Genomic DNA, 18,099 nt, shown 5'->3' with positions numbered 1-18,099 from the left:
TGACTCATAATAATATTGTCCCACTTTAGGAAACTGTACGGAGGAGATCTAACTGGCTATTTACCCACATCCAAACTTTGAGTAAAAGAAACATCAAATGCTACCCAATGCCACCTGGAACAGGTATGGAAAGCTGAATATTTCCATTTTGAATACTGTAGTGTGGTGCTAGAAATGGCACTAAAACTTTTCAGGACGTCTCTCACTGCTTAGTAAATAAGGTTCTGTTGACAGAGGATGAATTCTAATAATAACAAAAGCTGATCCATTCTAGCTGTGTGCTGTCTGTCCATGTGGCAACACTTAAAAACATTAGCATGTCTGAATTTATCTGTGTATTCATGAATTAGTGCATTAGTTTTAACTCATCATTCCAAAATTTATCACAAAACAACCCTTACTGGTAAAATTTTGATGCAATTTATATCATGACTTAAAAAAATTCAGCTATTGTTTTGGATCTTTGGGTAGAGTATAGATGCAGTTGGCAACTTTCAAGCAGGATTAAGAGCTAAAAAGCAACATTTAACCACACACTTTCTGGAAGCATCACCATGTTAATTTCATTAAATTATTGCAAAACATTCTGTGAAGAACATCTAACGTGCATTTGAAAAAACATAAAAACTAGATTTCAACTGATGAAATGCAAGCATCTACTCAACACAAACAGTGAATCTTTTTAGGAGATACTTGGCTAAAATTCAGCATGACAATAATTCTTCTATCCTTGTTGGAATGAGAAGTCAAATGTGAAACGTATTATAGAAAGAAACTAGGTCAACCACTCAGATGTTGACATCCTAAGTTTTCACATTTAAAAAAAAAAAAATCAAATCCAGAGTAAAACAATGAAAACGATTATTTGTTTTTATAATTCTAATGACCACAACCTCTTAAGATGATTGTTTCTTCAGGCTTGAATATTTACTAACTTATTGTTTTTTCAACTCTACCATGGATTAGTCAGTCTGAATATAATCATAGGTTAACTGCAATAGGCATAAAATTAAATGTGCATCTGTTGAGTTGCAACTGGTTGAATACTTGAAGAGCATGCGTACAAATTCCAGAAGGATTGGAATGGACAGGAAAAAAACCCATAAAAATTAACTTGCCAGACAATACAGGCAGTGTGGAGAGTGGACAACTTGTTCAGAAGAGAGAACTGAGGGTAAAGACTTTAACTGCTTTGATACATACTAATTATCATGAAGACAAGGAAGAGACTATGGTTTGTTAATAGATTAGTTTCAGATGAAGAGGAAGGAACAACAGCATGGTGACCCACTACATAACATGTCATCAGAAGGATGAGGCTCTTGAGGAACTAAACCAAAGGATAAGAACTAGTGGCAATAGCAACTTAATCATCTGGATTACAACACTGAAAAGCAATGGTATAATACAGACTAGAGTATGTTCAAGATAACTCCTGTTTTAGAAAGCGGAGGATAAATACAGAAGCACATACTTTAGATTTTGGTTTGGCTATTTAGGGAAGAAAATGGGTAGGTTAAAGATCTAAAGACAGAAAAGTAATTTGAAAGAATGACATCGTGGAAGAGTAGGTTTCAAGAAGCCATGGAAAGGAAGGGGAGAAAATCATAAGGATAATGGACTTTGGATAAAAGTATTTCAACTGTCTCCTAGAGCCAGTATATATGGCCACGAGTGACAAAAATATACAAGCAAGCTAATAATATGTGAAGAACACTGCAAAAACTATCTCAATATGAAAAAATATATAAATTAAAAAAAGTGTTATGATTGCCTAAGGGAGTTATAGTACAGACCTGAATAGCTAGAAGAATTTTACACAGAACAACATGAGGTGTTTAAGTGCAGATATCTACACACGTGCAAAGTCAAGCAAAACCCGTCAAAGGCTATTAGAATTCAGAAGGTACAAACTATTTTATAAGTATACCAGAAGTCAGATGACAAAAAAAAAACCCAAACATTATTTCAGTAGAAAGAATAGCAAATATTAAAATGACGTAGAAAATGCTGAAACTGTCAGGATTGGAAAATGTTGAAAGAATTTCAGCATTCTCTTTTCTCCAGTCTTCATTTAAAAGAAGAACACTTCTAAGTACTTATTGCTATCAAATAACAGGGAGTAAAACAGTAGAATTAGAATGTATTCGATAATGTTTAAGTACAAACGTGTTCCAGTTTGCAAAGTATGATAAAATTCACCCTAAAATGGAATAATCCCTAAGCCATTAGTAAACATAGTAAGGAAGAACAGAAACAGATTGAAAAGACAAATAAAATTTTTCTGCTCTTTCATGCTAACAAGGTCGCAGTTAAATCCCTCTAGTTCTTGGCACAAGATTTTTAGAAAAACAAAGAAAAATTCCAAGTCCAGAGACAGTTAACAGAAGCCATCTGAGATTTAGGCAACATAACATAAAAAAAGGAGAAGTAACTGAATTTTGTTAAAAAAAAAAATCTGCAAAAATGAAGATTAGAGATATGATGACAGCTTTCAACAGCATAAAAGATGGCTACAAAAAGATAGGGAGCACTTGTTATTCCTGTTCATTGTGGAAAGCACAAGAAAAAGTTAATATGGAACCAAGGAAGACTGATTCAATAACTGGAAATTTGTCTAACTATAAAACATTGGAACTTTCTATCTGGGTTTTGTTCTAAAAACTTATTTATTGGAGGCTCATAAATAGATGAGAGGTTAAACTGTCAGCATCTGGATCCTTGCCATAGCAGTGGATTAAAGGATCTCTGAGGGTTCCTTCCAACTTCACATTTCTCTGAGTGGAGCAAGCAGCAATTGTAAATTGTACAGCAGGCTGGTCCAGCTCAGTTTCGGGATATTCTGGTGCCATGGGCGCTTTCCTTGCTGATAGCAGCAGTTGTCAAATACACAGTTCAGCAGCTGCCAGTCTGACCTTGGTCTGTCTTTTGCTGGGGTTGTGGTAGAAATTCTGCTGCAGGAGGAGGAGCTAGCTGTGGCAGGCAGAAAGCAGCTTTCACATTCTGGCTGTATCTACTGATGTAGGTCTACAGCTGTCCCCCATCATCTTTTAGAGAACAAGGCAAGGAAGCCAGATTTGATCTACAAGCTGGCAGTCAAAGTACTAAAATAAATAATAAATCTACTCAGTTGTATGCTGTTTTGAGTTATGCAATATAATGACCTTTAGTACTACAGTCTTCATAACTGAACTGCTTCCTATATAAAAAAATTACTGTGCTTTTTCAAGCAAAAGGAAATTCTCAGACTGGTCATCCATTCAAACAGCTGTATATTATTTTCATTTAGAGAGAGTGGTCACAAGACAATTAACACTTGTAAAACTACGTCCAACTATTTGTTGAGTGGACCTCAACATATCCTGTTATTCTTAAGATGTTTAATTTTTCAATTTAAAATCTATCAGATGGTTCTAAACAGGCAGCAATTTACCTTATGTTACCTGTTTATTCACGCTTTGGATATCACAGCACTATTGATAAAGTGAGTGACAGATGCCTAAAAATTATGATGAAAGCTTGATAAGCCATGTACCAGATTTGCAGGCTTACCTTATGATGACAGCAATGTCATTTCGTGCTTGAGAGCCCCCAAAAGTAGTGGAATCAATATTTTAGTTCCACACTTCAGATAAATGCAACATAAAGTCATGATAGTTTACATAATTTAGGACTCTAACATACTCGCATTCTGTAAAACAGTTTTAGTAAAAATAAAATCAACTATGTAAACTTACCTAAATCAGGCTTTAACTCAGTTGGCAAACTTAGCTTCCTGGACATCTTTGCTGAAAAGTGAAGTATATCTTTTTTTTAAAAAAGATTAAACATGATTCTGCTGGCCTTTATTTGCTTCTTTCCCAATATTTAATGTAATAAACAACAATGTATTAATAGCAGTACTTAACAGGATTTTTAATAAAGCAGAGCCTCACTTCCACAAGGGAACGGAGCAAAACCAAAACATGGTAGATACCAAAATCCCCAAATACAGAATTTTATTACTTTTGCCAAGCTTCATTTCTCTTCAGGCTTCAGGCAGGACTTGATGGATTGGATGAATTTTGCTCTGGCTCAACCTCAAGTTTTATCTCCTCAGGTGAGAGGACAAAACACAGACTCTTGGCTATTGCAAGAATGTGCACTGAAATTTACATAAATTTAACTTCTCATTCCCTCTTCTTCTGCCCTACTTCCTGATCAAACCTGAGATATTTAAAATAGAGGAAAAAATGAACTTTTAATTACACTAAAACATTAACGCATATGTAAAATGCTAGTAATCTGAGATGCAAGCCACAACCTTAGAAGAATAAAAATGTTACAGAGAATAATTATAAAATCAGCAGCATACAAACACTTGCAACACTGTAAAACAAGAGATAGTATAATTTTGATAATATTGCTGAATTAAAAAATAACACCTGAACTCATCCATAACTTGGAAAATTCTCTTTATAGTAATGTAAATCTTGTGGTCCATTTAAAATGCAGTACAATACTAAACAAATGCTGACATAATAGATGTCACTAGGAAACTAGTATCTATATATCCCTTTTCCATGTTTCTTTCAAGAATTACTGGAGAAGGAATAATTTTGATGTATCTTAACTACTAGACCAGGGGTAGATTCTGAATTTATTTCCCAGACACATGCTTGAATTTCAATATATCATTTAATTCACTATCTTGTAAGGGTAATACTTCTCTATCTAAAGTAGATGTTGAGAACCACCTAATTCTAGGAGTACCTTGTAATGGATACCAGCCGTAAATCAGCCTGAATCTTGCTGCTTCTTTCAGCTAAAAAGGTAGTTAACTAATTCTAATTATAATTTTAACAGAAATCATTCTGTTTTCTACATATCCTGAAGAACAGCATGTGATTTAAAGTTACTTCCACTCCTTCAAAAAGTGAAATACTTCATTGTACCATCAATTATCTTCATCAATATTACAAATTATAGTTATCGGAATAGTTGGACAGCTTTATTCCTGTCATACGTTATAAAAATTTGAGAATAAGACTCCAGAAATAATCTTCTAATTTCCCTCATGTGCCAATGTTACAAAGTATGTCCTATTCAAATTAAATTGACGTTACTTACTCCCAGACTGAAATGCTAGTCACTAACTTATTTTAGTGCATGCTGAAACTGAAAAGGGCAGTCTGACTACATGTTTTTTACCCTCATCCTTGCACTGGCGTTGACATCTGCCTAGCTTAATGGTGAGGTCAAAACTCATCTAAAAGAAGTTTCTAATGGTGGCTGTTTTCAACAAAATCAACTCCTGATTCAGATCAGAGCTCAGCTATGCAAACAGAAAACCGTGGTACGACACAGCACTAGCGACCAGGAATCCATCTTTATGCTGTCAGCTTGAATTTACATCAGCTTGAAAAGAGATCATGAAACCTCATCTGGAATTGTGATTTACATGATGAGCGTTCGTCATCATAAAACTTGTTTTCTGTGTTAGACATGTAAATCATAAAAGCTGAGATAGTAAACAAAAGTTCAAGGATGCACACAGAAAATAATTTGAGTTATTTTTGGCTTTTCACAGCTTTTACCATGTGTGAATACCAGCAATGATTAATTAACTCAGCCACTTTGAAGACCAGAGCAGTCACTTTTGGCTTTTCAAATAGAAATGTTTAACACGATTTTAACAACTTAGAGAAAACTGTCCCAAAAAATAAGATACTAGGTAACAGGTAATATAACAGGTAATAATAAGTACAGGCAAGTGTGTTGGATTAGGAGTCAATCCACAGTTTTTGCTTTTTGTTCCTCAGTGGAAAGCTAGCTGTGTGAACTAGGTTGGTACAGTAAAACAAATTTGTCAGACATTTTCTATAAACACTGACCTATGCCTCATTAATGGGACAAGATGATACGTGAATTGTTAAAGAGGATGCCATTGCTTGAAATAATGAATTAATGTGCTACACAAAAAAACACATCTCAAAATGTACATTGTGTCAAAAACCACAATAATTCAAATGTAAATAGGAAACAAGAACCTATTTAAACAGCAGTAGTGCCATCTTGTGTTTAAAGAAAAAAGTGCCTAAATATGCATTAAGAAAGTAAGAACATTTCACCAGCTAAGTCATTTTTAAGTAACATTACTTAGTACAAAAATACCCTGCTTGTATTCATATCTGGATTAAGGTTTACAATAGTTTTGGAAAATACAGTTTTGCTATGCCTCAGATGAAAACCAGCAACATCCTAGACAACTTCTATGCCACAAAAGACATAAATCAGAGAAATGGAAAAGATAGGATGGAGATCTACAGAGAGAGCTCTCAATGTCAGGCCTTTTACTCAAGTTGTACACCAGGGCAAGGGCGATGGTGCCTGCTCCTGCTGGGTGCTGCTGACCTCACACAGTCACTGTCCTCCCAGAGCTTAATACCCCTCCTGGTGGGATGGTGGTTGCTGCAGTATTTTTAGACAAGACTACCCTTCCGCAGCTTGTGAGAGGCAAGGAGACAGAGACTCGGGAGCCATTTTACTCCTCCTGGCACACTGCTGCTCAAGGCAACAATCTCTGTTTTTTGGCTGTGTTTAGACCTACATTTAGTACTCTAAATTAGAAAACCTAGAGTCATACACAGGCACACAAACATTCTTTCTATTGATAATATATATAATTAAGTCAGTAACATATACGACTATGATATTAGAGAACTGTCCAAAAACAATGTTCAGAATTCTTGGAGATTTCTCACAGGTCAGGCTTGAGGGGGCAGATGTTAAAATATGAAAGGGTACCTTGGCTTAGCATGTTATATTTCAGCATAGCAGGCTCAACCAATTCAGTGAAGAAAACCTGAAGGCTGAGACATAACTAAGCTATCAGTAGGAATCTGTGACTTAAAAGTAATAATGATATTTTATTTGCATTGTGTTGTCCTGAACGAAGTATAGCACATTGGTTTGAAAGATATAGTGATTTCTCATCCATTCCTTATTTAAGGAAATAGTCTAAACCCTTTCAAAAAAATAATTCTAAATGTTATAAAGGAGATAATCATCTTGGTGTTTTGACAGAGAACAGTTTACATAAAGCCTATTTCATTTAACATTTCATGTAAAATAAATAAGAAACTTCGAATGTTACACAAACCAAAGTTCCCAAATTATTCTATATTTGGCAACTATGCAGAATTTAGAGTACAATATTCAGAACTAATTTCAAGATGCTTAAAGAGTTGAATATTGTGCTGGTGACAGTACAATAAAGAAATTATCAATGCTGAAATCTCTAAATTTGATTTAAGAATAATAAAATCATTTTACAAGAGAATGTAAGAAAAGATGTACTTGATATATGCAAAATTAGATCAAAGTATTAAAAACATTGGAAGAAACAATCTTAACTCTGGCAATAGAAAAAATGAGAACTTATGAGCATCTTAAGATTCGATTGCATGCAAACAGCATTAACAGTCAATGACTTTAGCACTGTTTGAAAAACTTAGGTGTATGCTTAGAATGTAACATGTGAGAAACTGTATGTCAATAGTAACAGCAGGGATTATAGAAGTTTGGAAATAAAGCTACTCTGCTTAGATCTGCCTATTAATATTGTTTGCAATTGTTTTTAAATCTATAAACTGCAGAAAATAAATAAAACCAATTTTCCTGAAAAGTATGTGACATGTAGCCTACTGAAACAGTTATGAAGATCTTAGTCTACAGTATTTTGCATACACCTTTACTAATGCTTCTTCTAGAAATGAGAAATGGACATTAGAATACCTCTTAACTTCTGACCTTATTTGTAGCCATATATTCGCGTGTACCTCCATGCCAAATAATTAAGTGACCAAAGAATGAGTACAACAGCTTAAGATTTTGCTTCCAATGAAGTTGGATCACAATGCATTTCTATAAAAATGACACAGGCTTACAAATGAAATACTTCCTACTAATTCTTCCTGTAAATTCATCTATGTATGGGTAGACTTCACATCTCTGTACAACTTCACAGCACGATATTTATACTTTCAAATATTTGCCATTCCTAAGAGAAACGACTTCTTTTAATAATGGCCACAGTATTTTCTGTAATTTCTAGAATTGGTTATTTAAATCAAGTATCTCCATATATCCAAGGTAATTGCAACTTCTCCAAAGTTCACCTCCAATGCAAATAAAGGGAACTGTGACCTAAAAGCAACATATTCACAACAGGTCTTTAAATTGAGTTATTATCCATTCCTTAGCATGGAACATTCACAACTGAGTACTTGGAAAAAAACAGAAGACCAACTGATCTTAATAGTATATATGGCAAAGCTGAAGTGTTGTTACATGAAGTATTTACATTTTGCTTTGTTTATGCTATTGTTGCAGTCTTAGATGGTTTTTGATCTTTTGATGAAGCAAGAATTCTTGTCCAATACTGTCACTAACGATATCTGTGGAAATTAAGATGTCTCTACATAAGTTTAAATAAAGTGATTAAATTGTCACAGGCTTCATATTTCTAAATGCATGCGTATTTATGCTACCACCTTACAGGCCTATCACTAAAATGATATTACTTCGCACTTTGCAAGCAGTATTCCCTTAACTCGCTGTTCCGATGTGACAAAAACCACAAGAATGATATTAGCAGCAACTGCAATTATTTATGTAAATAATTTTTGTTCTGTTTTGCAATCCATTTGATAGGTTATATTTCATGCATTGACAAAGAATGAAAGAACTTGAACTGACTGCACTAAATGCCAGTGCGAAGAGCTACAATCATGCTACACACATTGAATTTATCCATGTGAACGCTGCTGATGGTAAACAATTTGTTTCATACAACATGCTGAAGTTAATGACAGTGACACATTTTACAAATCTCATTGTCTATTCACATTTAGTCGGCAGTTCAGGTTTTAAACAATGAAACGCAAAACCATGCAACTACTAACACTGAAGAAGACATATTTTTCTTATATGGAAGAACTTAGACTGTAAGTTCAGAAAGAGCCATGCATAGTAAACATGCCAGATAAGGTATAGAAAACACATCAGTGAAAAAAGAACATTCAGTCCACAGCACTGAACCACTCAAAACTCTAACAGAATGCAGATAAAATAATAATTTTCTTCAAACTTCCAACAAACTCTGCAAGTTACACAAATCACAGTATGGGCTGACTGTGAGACACTTGAACTGCATGTCAAATGCATTATTGTCTCAATTAACTCTGCGTTTAACTTGCACCCTGAAGAATGCATTACTTGCAAACAAATGCTTTATTTTTTTAGCTGTGAAAAACATCGACAATACTTTCAGTTGAAAGGCTTCAAGCTGAAACTGATGTCAGTAGTTCTATAGAATTGTCATTAGAATATTTTATTAATACTGTAACATTAGCCTTTGAAAAGAAGTGAAAAAATAATGAAGTTGTACTCAAACATACTATGTTTTTTGCTCAAGATAGGTTGTTTTAAGTTCAGAAGAGACTGCTTTGGGGCAAAAGGGAAATGTTACCTCATTGACAGACATTGACATAACATGCACAAGATTAAGTGTTGTTTTTCTCATTAGAAGAACTGAACATAAGTTTCTAGTTAGCCTGAATTTCCTTTAGGAGAACATATTAATCAGCACTCTAAATGATACTCTTTTTTTTTTTTATAATTACAGATGAACTGACATAATATAATATTGACAGCCATTTTCTTTCTTGAATTAAATTCAGACTTCCACTGTCTCTGAACTCATCTTCCCTAAAATTTCTTTTCTGCAAGGAGGGCTCAACATAGCATTGAGGAAAGGGCATATTCTTGCTCTTCCTCATTATGTACCTCAGATTCCAAAGACAACTTCATCATACTTATATTTACCTCACCGAGTTCCGATTGTTCTTCTCCATTACTGAATTGTAATGAAACGGATTAATGGTTGAGGAGAAACGTTAAATTGCTAAACTGCAAATCAAAGGGACACTACAGGAAAGGAAATCTCTTCCTCCCTAGCCTTAACCAACAGTTCCAAACAACCTATAGAAGAGTAGTATAGCACACAGTTTTACTATATAAAGTAGTTTCAACCTTTCGATTTGACTGAGATAAATCCTCCTGTCACTAGTGATATACTAATGTACTAAATGAAAACAAAATGAACCATTAACACAGTGATTCTGAAATTAAAATAACCATATCCCAAATTAAGGAAAAAGAGTCCCTTTCCAAAAATTAAACCATACAGACTCTTGCCTTCATTTATTTAATGACACTTGTCAGAAGCAGAGTTAATTTCCATTCCAATCATAAAAGGGTTCAATCTACTTGCATACAACATATTCCAAGGCAATTTTGTCAGCAAATTTTTAAGACACAAGTCTGGAGCTGGTAGGGTATTGTGTCACTGTTGGATACAAAAAAGTAAATGCAGTTCTGAAACAGTAACAGGGTGTACTTATATATCTGTATATGGCCAAGTCCACTTCCAGATGATTAAATGAAAACATGATACTACCTCTATCTTGACCATAGTCATATGAAAATCTGACCATATGGCTATGAATGCAACACAAGCAGATATTAAATAATCCACATGTTGTCAAACAGACTCTACCTTTGCTAAAGTATTGGAATAATGTTGTGACTTGCATAGACTGAACTCTTAGTACGGATTAGAATTTCACCCATCCAGAAGATAGAGAAGGACAATTGTAAAATCAGAGAATTAAAACCACCAATATCTTTGATTTTCTTAAAAATTGTGCCCAGTGTATTTAGTATAGAAGCAGCCCATAGAATTACCAATTAGCATAAAGAATGAAAAATTAATAACTTGCATTGAAATTTGAATTTTATTGGTTTTGGTTTTTTTTTTTTTTTTTTGCTGCTGGGTTAGTGTTGCATAGAGTAAGGCACTGGATTAGGAACAGAGCAGAATTTTTCTAGTTCCTACCTATGTCATTGGCTACCATCTTGGAAAACTTTCTGCTTTTGGTCTTCACTGTAAATAATATTTTAATAAAAAAAGATCAATCTAAGTGTATCAAAAGATGAACTGAAAAAAATAAGACTGTAGAAAAGAAAAATACTGTACCCTTTTCTATAAAATTATTCATTTTTTGATCATCATCAGAATTGTTTGGTGAACCAGAACCTATGAGTGAAGACAGAATGAAATGGATATACAAACATATATCTATGACAAAACGAATGTATTAATACAAGCTTTGAGCTTAAGGAAGATATAAACATGTATTAAAATATCAAATACTGATACTGGTATTGTCTGTATCTGTACTAGATACTATAAAGTCCAAATTATTTTAGTACAACAGGAATTGTGCCATATTGAGATTAACCACAAAATTTATAACACAAGGTTCAATGTTGCACAGTGCAGCAAGTTTGTTGCTAGAAATATTTCCATCATTGAAAAAAATGGTTACATTCAATAACTAGATTGCTATCCTACCATGGTTCCAGATGCAAAGATTAACCTAAATTATGATCCCTCAAACACTGATGTCGTGGTTTGGGCCTGGTTGGCAGCCAACCACCGCAGCTGGTCACCCTCCCTTCCCCCTCCCCACCTGGGAATGGAGGAGGGAATTAGAAGGGTGAAAGGAGACTCGCAGGCTGAGATAGGAACAGTTTAATAATGGCAATAAAACGAGAACAATGACGAGGAAAAAAAAAAAAAAGAAATATATAAACAGACAATGCACAACGTAATTGCTCACCACCCACTAACCAATATCCAGCCCGTTCCCGGCCAGCGACCCCGAGATACCAAGATCCCACGATCACAATCCCGGAAGCGAGAGAGCGAGCCCCTTCCCGACCACCCCTCCTCTATATAGTGAGCATGAGGTTCCATGATATGGAATATTTTACTGGCCAGTTAGGGTCAGGTGCTGTGGCCGTGCTCCCTCCCTGCTCCCTGTGCCCTTGAGCACAGGCAGAACATGAGGAGTCAGAGAGTCCTTGAAGTCTCGGTAGCAGCTGAAAACATTAGTGTGCTATCAGCATTCTTCCCATACCAAACCCAAAGCTAAATCCAAAACACAGCACTCATCTAGTCACTGAAAAGGAATATTAACTCTATTTCAGTCCAAACCAAGACAACCGGTGTACCAATAAACTCAAGTTTTGAAAATCTGTTTTTTTTCCAATGCAGTGAGTCACTTTTGGGCCACAGTTCTTCAACTATTCTGCAGACAACTTTGAGCCAATGATACCACTTGGGATTTTTCTGAACCCTTAATACCTAAAAAAGGCTATATGCCACAACTTGAGGCTTACCATTGTCATGAAATCAAAGCATACTTAAACTAAAAATTTGTCAAATTGCATTGGATTTTTATATTGTGGAAGTGTAAAATAAGAATAGAATCAAAATATTTTGACACTCGTGAACACAAAAACTTGACAGTTTACAATCCTCTACAACATTTTATGGGTCAGACAAATGCTCTCCGAGCCTAAGCTCATTACCACTTAACTTCTGTAGAAAAAGCAGAAGATAAAGTTACTATTTCTTTTCCATTTCCACAGTATTTCTATAGTTCTGTGTTACTGAAACTAAGATACTATCCTAATTCACATAGGCAGGTAGTCCCTTTCACAGTCCTCTCAATTGTATAACCCCCCACTGGAAGAAGTCTAATGGAAGTCAGCTTCCACTTCTCTTCACCTGGGCATGGAAAGTTTGAAGATGTGGAAGATTTAGATCACTTGAGCAAATGTAGACTTCGGCCCAAACAGTGACTGGTCTGTTCAACAGATTGGCTTTGACTGTACCAATATAATAATGCCATTCTCATCCTCCAATCTTAAAGCTAGTAACAAACCAACTTTTTGTGCTAGTGTATTTTCTTCTTAACTATAGAGCCTCTAGACTGGAAAAAGTTCATTTAAATCAGGCCTCTGCCCTGCATCTCAAGCTCACCAATACTGTGCAGCTGATTTCTCCAAAATGTCCTCTTAGCCCTCTGAAAACAATGCCATTTTCAAGCTTCTTTCCCGTCTTGTGCTCTTGCCCAGAAAAGATATAAAACATAAACCAAACCTAAGGAACTGGAGCTCTTCTCTCTTCATAAATATCACCAAATGATCTCCCTATCAGGGAGGTGCCTCCCCCCAAATACCCTTCTCAAAGGAAAACTGGAGAAGCCTGCCATGAACCTTATTTCATTCATTGAGAGCTGGGAGGATAGAACCAAGAGAAACAAGGCACAGTCCAACCTCACTACTTCAAGATTCTATTTCACAGGAGAATGAAACAGGAACTTCACCATCTTTCTCCACTCACTTTTTTTTTTTTTTGGTACTTTAGATTTATTTCTCTTTAGTATTGTGTGTGTACCTAGGACATTATATATTCTTTTCACAGAATACTCAGTTTTCCAGACTTCTAGATTTTATTCTAATATGAACTAACTTCAAAATAGTCTTCTCAGATAATCAACTCAAATTGGAGATTGATTTCTGCCTCTGCAGGATTATGAATTTTCCCTGTTTCCTTTCAGGACATTTGAATTAATCTATTCCAAGCTGCCTCTTTTTTGATCTTCTTAAAAAAAAAAAATACCCAAATTGCATTAATTTTTAACCTATTTCATCTAGCACAACTCAGACAAGAGCGAGGGAGGGAGGGGAGGCAAATTGTAAAATTTAGGATTTGTCCATATAAACCTTGATTTTCATCTTCAGGCTTGCTTTCATTGTACTGTTAGCAGAAATGGTGAGTTTTCCTCTACTTCAACTCAAAATTATGAAAAAACCCTCTAATTCAAATTCAACAGTGTTAAGTTTTAACAGTAGCATTTGGAAGTGGTTTGAGCTGAAATTTCAGTGATGTTGGAACAAGGGGAAAAAAAAAGGATACTGATTAAGGGTTACAATTCATTAGACATTCATTGTACACATTATATCGCAGTCTATCAGAAAGTAGGCTTAGACTTTTTAGCAGGTCAAATTCAAATATCAGTAAGAATGATAATTCTCCTCAATCTTGAAAGAAGTGATTTACTTCAACTGTAGCACTGCACAGCAAGTTGTTTACAGACATTGGTCTTGTTTAAAAATGAAATAGGAAAAATTAACTTTATTCTAAACACCACAAGAGATGCTCACACAAAAAATGGTACTGAAGTTGACAACAGCATGCCAACACTTACCATTACACAGGTTTATCATAGAAATCACATCTTCAGTGAAGACATTAATTAAAATTTTCAGCCAAATTTTGCTTTAATTATAGATAAATCTAATTTACTCTAAGAAATGGTTAGCCAAAAAGAAAATTACATCGACTGATCTAGATGAGAGCTTTGCACAATTTAAAGTTAATATCAAAACACAGCAGTTATCAAATCAGAAAAGAAAATTTGTTAGAATTTCTACTAGAGCTACAAACAGGATATTTTGTTTTGTTATGCTTTTAACTTGGCTTTGAAAGGTACAGGCTACAGTAGAAAAGGAATCTACCTTTAGATTCTTATATTGATAACCATTTTGCACTACATTGCAAAGAATGCATGTACTATCTTACGTACCTGAGTAAATCTGCATAAATTTTGTCCTTTAACTTTGAATGAAACAGTGACATAAGTCACTTAAACATATAAGTTTTCTCAGAGTAATAGTGAAGTGACAAATTTTTAGCTACTATGTGAAATATTTGTCATGAACACTATATATTGACATGCATTATTAAGTATTTACATAGTTGTTGCCTCAACCAGCCAATATTAAGCAAAATGCTAAGCAGTATTACACAGTGCTGGAGCTTCCATTTAAAACATTCACAGGCAGTAGTGGCAACTAACAAAAAAAAAACAACCCCCAAAAATGGAGGGAGGGAGCATTAAGAAAGGAACTCCTACTTTGCAAGGATGCCAGTTTCTGAAGATCTCTGATTCCAAAGAAAAACAATAATTTACCACTTAAAAGGAAGAAGTAAACCAGCTCTTTTTACAGAAATAATCTGTACCACTTTCGAGGACTCAAAAAAAAACCCCACATGAACTGCCAGAGGAATTTGCATATCTCTTATCAATGTTTCAAAATTCTATTGTGCAGTATGTTCCCTGAAGCATAAATATTTCAGATTGTATTTCTCTTCACTAATCTTTATGACATATTCCTATTGTATCTCTTAAAATCAGCCTTGGTTTAAAATTGCAGTTGTGCAACACAGCAAAATTTATGACAGCTCAGACAAACATATGAGATGACAACAGATTCTATACAATTACTGAATTAGTAAGTGTTGATTTAGAGCATGCCATCTTCTTAGAAAATAAGAAGCTGAAGACCATAAAAAGTCATGATTACCTGAAGTGGGCGATTTGCAGCGGTCTTCTGGCACTGCTGTACCTTCATTAATATCACAAAGACCTGCTGGAACACAAAACCAGTGTATAATAAATACAGGTGCTATTTTATCTTTTCTTTCACTGCAGTTAGGAATTTCATTTCTTATTAGCTATGAACTAGCCAGCTGTGATAAAAAACGTAACAGAAATTCTAATTTGGACATTAGCCACGGTAACTATAGAGTCATGTCTTTCTACTAAATTTTTCTTTACAAAATACACTTCCTCATTAAATTTTAGTGAAAACCACCGTATTTTCAGCAAGACAGACTTATCAAAACAGTTAATTATTTACATGCTATAGATAATAAAGTACAAATATAATTTCTGTTTTGAAAAAATCCTGGAGTTGTATTAAAAATGTAATTACAAAAGAAAGTTGTATGAAAGTGGATCTTGAAGATTACAACCACATGTGAAACTACAGTGCCTTTTTTGAAATAATTTTCCCACTATTACCCTGACATGCTTTTTATTTGCTATTGTATTGCCAAATTTATTTTTGAGCAAAACTCCTTATTGATGTCCCTTATGTAATTTAAGTTTTAAGATGCTTCCAAAAGTGTTCCTCCTTGTATGGAAGAATTTCACTGAATTCTTACATTGTCAAATCTGATCATTTGAATAACAGCAATATGTTAATATCTAAAAGCCTATTCCTTTCATATTCCAGTGAAGGAAGTAAAGCACAGAAGTCCCCAATCAAATGCTGAAGATGAAATTTTCATTATAAGGGTCCTAAATATTATTCCATAGCACTAAATGTAAGTATACAAGGAATTTTTCTGTTTTCCTTTTTAACAAGAAATTGCTGTCAAGACTGCCCACGATTAAGAAAAGTGAATTTTACTGATATTTTAAGGACAGAAATTCATCTTTAGGTTTAGATAATATAAAGTTTTTCTTCAGAAATTTCATTATGTGATACTAATTCAAATTTAACAGTAATAGTTAAGAAATATTTGTTAAATTTAAAGTATTTTGCATGCACACAAATATTTCAAATAGTCAAAAAGCTTGAGATGTGTAATGGTATGGCTAAGGCAACAAGGGCTTGCGCATGCAAAGCCTGTCTATACAGCTGTACACTACACATTCACTAGTACATCTGTACATATCTGTTAACAGACAACAACAAAAAAAAATATATGGGAACAGCACTACTCTTCTATCAAAGCTTTAAAATTTCCAAATACTAAATCAGAAGTTAATCAGTTAAAGAAAAAAGCTTACCCTGAAATATATCAATGTGGAACACATTAAAAGTATGCTGCATTCACAGAGTTTCATTTATGCAAAATAGTCTTTAAGATTACTAAGATCACATACAGCTCGAACATCAAAACTCAGTGAGTAGAATTTCTGTGAAATTGTCAGATGACCTTAAGGTTTGATTAAGCTTAAACTTAACAACAGTTCAGGAACTGATTCAAATTCTGAAATATAAGGTGAAATCGCAGGTGGGAGCTATGCCTTCCTACTACACAGGAGAAAGAAAAATGCAATTTATTTATTTATCTATCAGTAAATCAATGACCATTATGGGACAATTGTGGTACATATTCTCTAACAAAGTATGATTTAACATCTGAAAGCACCAGAGTTTTAAACACGCATGGAAGTCTGTTTTGTACTAGACAGAGTTGTGTAAAAAGATTTTTCAAAAATCCAGGCTCTGCTCTCCGAACAAGCAATACAAGTTTTAGATAGTATCAGTGCTTGGAGAACAAATCTGTACTGTACTTTTAGAAACAGTTCTGTTTCTAGATCATGGTCCTTCAGGAGCCAGACTGAACAAATCCAAACACACAGTTCAGGAACTTAATTACCACTTTCCCACAAATATTTTAATTCTTCATCTTTGTAGGAAGAGTTTAACCTCTCACACTAGTTTTACTATGAAAATGCCTTCATTGACAGGAATAGTCTTTAGCCAAGAATGAAGTCACACACCTGCGTGCTTGATTTCTTTGTAATAGGTCTTGAGGCTATGATTTGATTAATATACATCTTAATAACTTGGATCAATTGATCCAACAGAAAACCCTCAAAATATTCCCTCATCATAAACCTATGCACTAATTGTATGCATTAGGTAAGATTTATCCCTTACACTAAAGCGTAAGTGTGCATTATGACAATCATTATGGCACATAAACCACGGAAATCTAAGCATAGCCATCACTAATATTATTTAAGAGAGAAGGAAGAGCAAGAATAGACAAAAAATAATTTTACAGATGACTGTATTAGTAATTAAACTAAACAGAGAATAACAAGAATGATCTGAGTTAAGTCTGTGAACTATGAGGATCTGTCCATGACCAATGAGAAGAAGAAACGGGTGTAACAATTGTTATTGCTGTTCCTTTTAAAACCCCAGGTACCCCAATAGGAGCAGCGTGCGCACTGGCAGCAAGACAGATCTCCTGGAAAAGTCCTCTAATTTCAGGCTTACAGCATATGTGCAAATTGCTAAGGATTACAAAAGCAAATTGATCCAAGAGTTTCAATTTCAGAACTTCAAAGACTACAATCTGCTAGGACACAAATATATGAAAAAGTGACCTTCTAAATAAGCTTTTATCTTATCTCTTTGAACTCTAGTAGCAGGAAATCTGAAAACCCCCATGATGAATAATAAACCCCACTACATAATGTCATTAAAGACATAAAAATGACCATGCTGCATTAAAAACTCCCTAGAATTACAGTTGAAATTAACTGATGCATA

The 18,099-nt window shown here is 34.5% G+C and overlaps 1 protein-coding gene across 6 annotated transcripts in view; it reads right to left on the bottom strand.

Moving 5' to 3' along the window:
• STXBP5 (syntaxin binding protein 5) overlaps positions 1-18,099 on the bottom strand; it is a 117,434-nt gene that overhangs the window by 15,224 nt on the left and 84,111 nt on the right. The window contains exons 19-22 of one of the 6 annotated variants that reach the window (XM_042795723.1): positions 15,325-15,390; positions 11,081-11,140; positions 10,940-10,987; positions 3,738-3,788 (exon numbers count right to left, since the gene is read on the bottom strand). In XM_042795723.1, the coding sequence (XP_042651657.1) occupies positions 3,738-3,788; positions 10,940-10,987; positions 11,081-11,140; positions 15,325-15,390 (225 nt within the window). The remainder of the gene's footprint in view (positions 1-3,737; positions 3,789-10,939; positions 10,988-11,080; positions 11,141-15,324; positions 15,391-18,099) is intronic. The other 5 variants (XM_042795724.1, XM_042795725.1, XM_042795726.1 and 2 more) reach the window with 5 other exon arrangements.

The sequence above is a fragment of the Tyto alba genome, unplaced genomic scaffold (genome assembly GCF_018691265.1).
Source record: "Tyto alba isolate M040663 unplaced genomic scaffold, T.alba_DEE_v4.0 Super-Scaffold_22, whole genome shotgun sequence".
In the NCBI taxonomy this organism is placed as follows: domain Eukaryota; kingdom Metazoa; phylum Chordata; class Aves; order Strigiformes; family Tytonidae; genus Tyto; species Tyto alba.
This window is presented reverse-complemented; position numbering and strand designations above follow the sequence as displayed.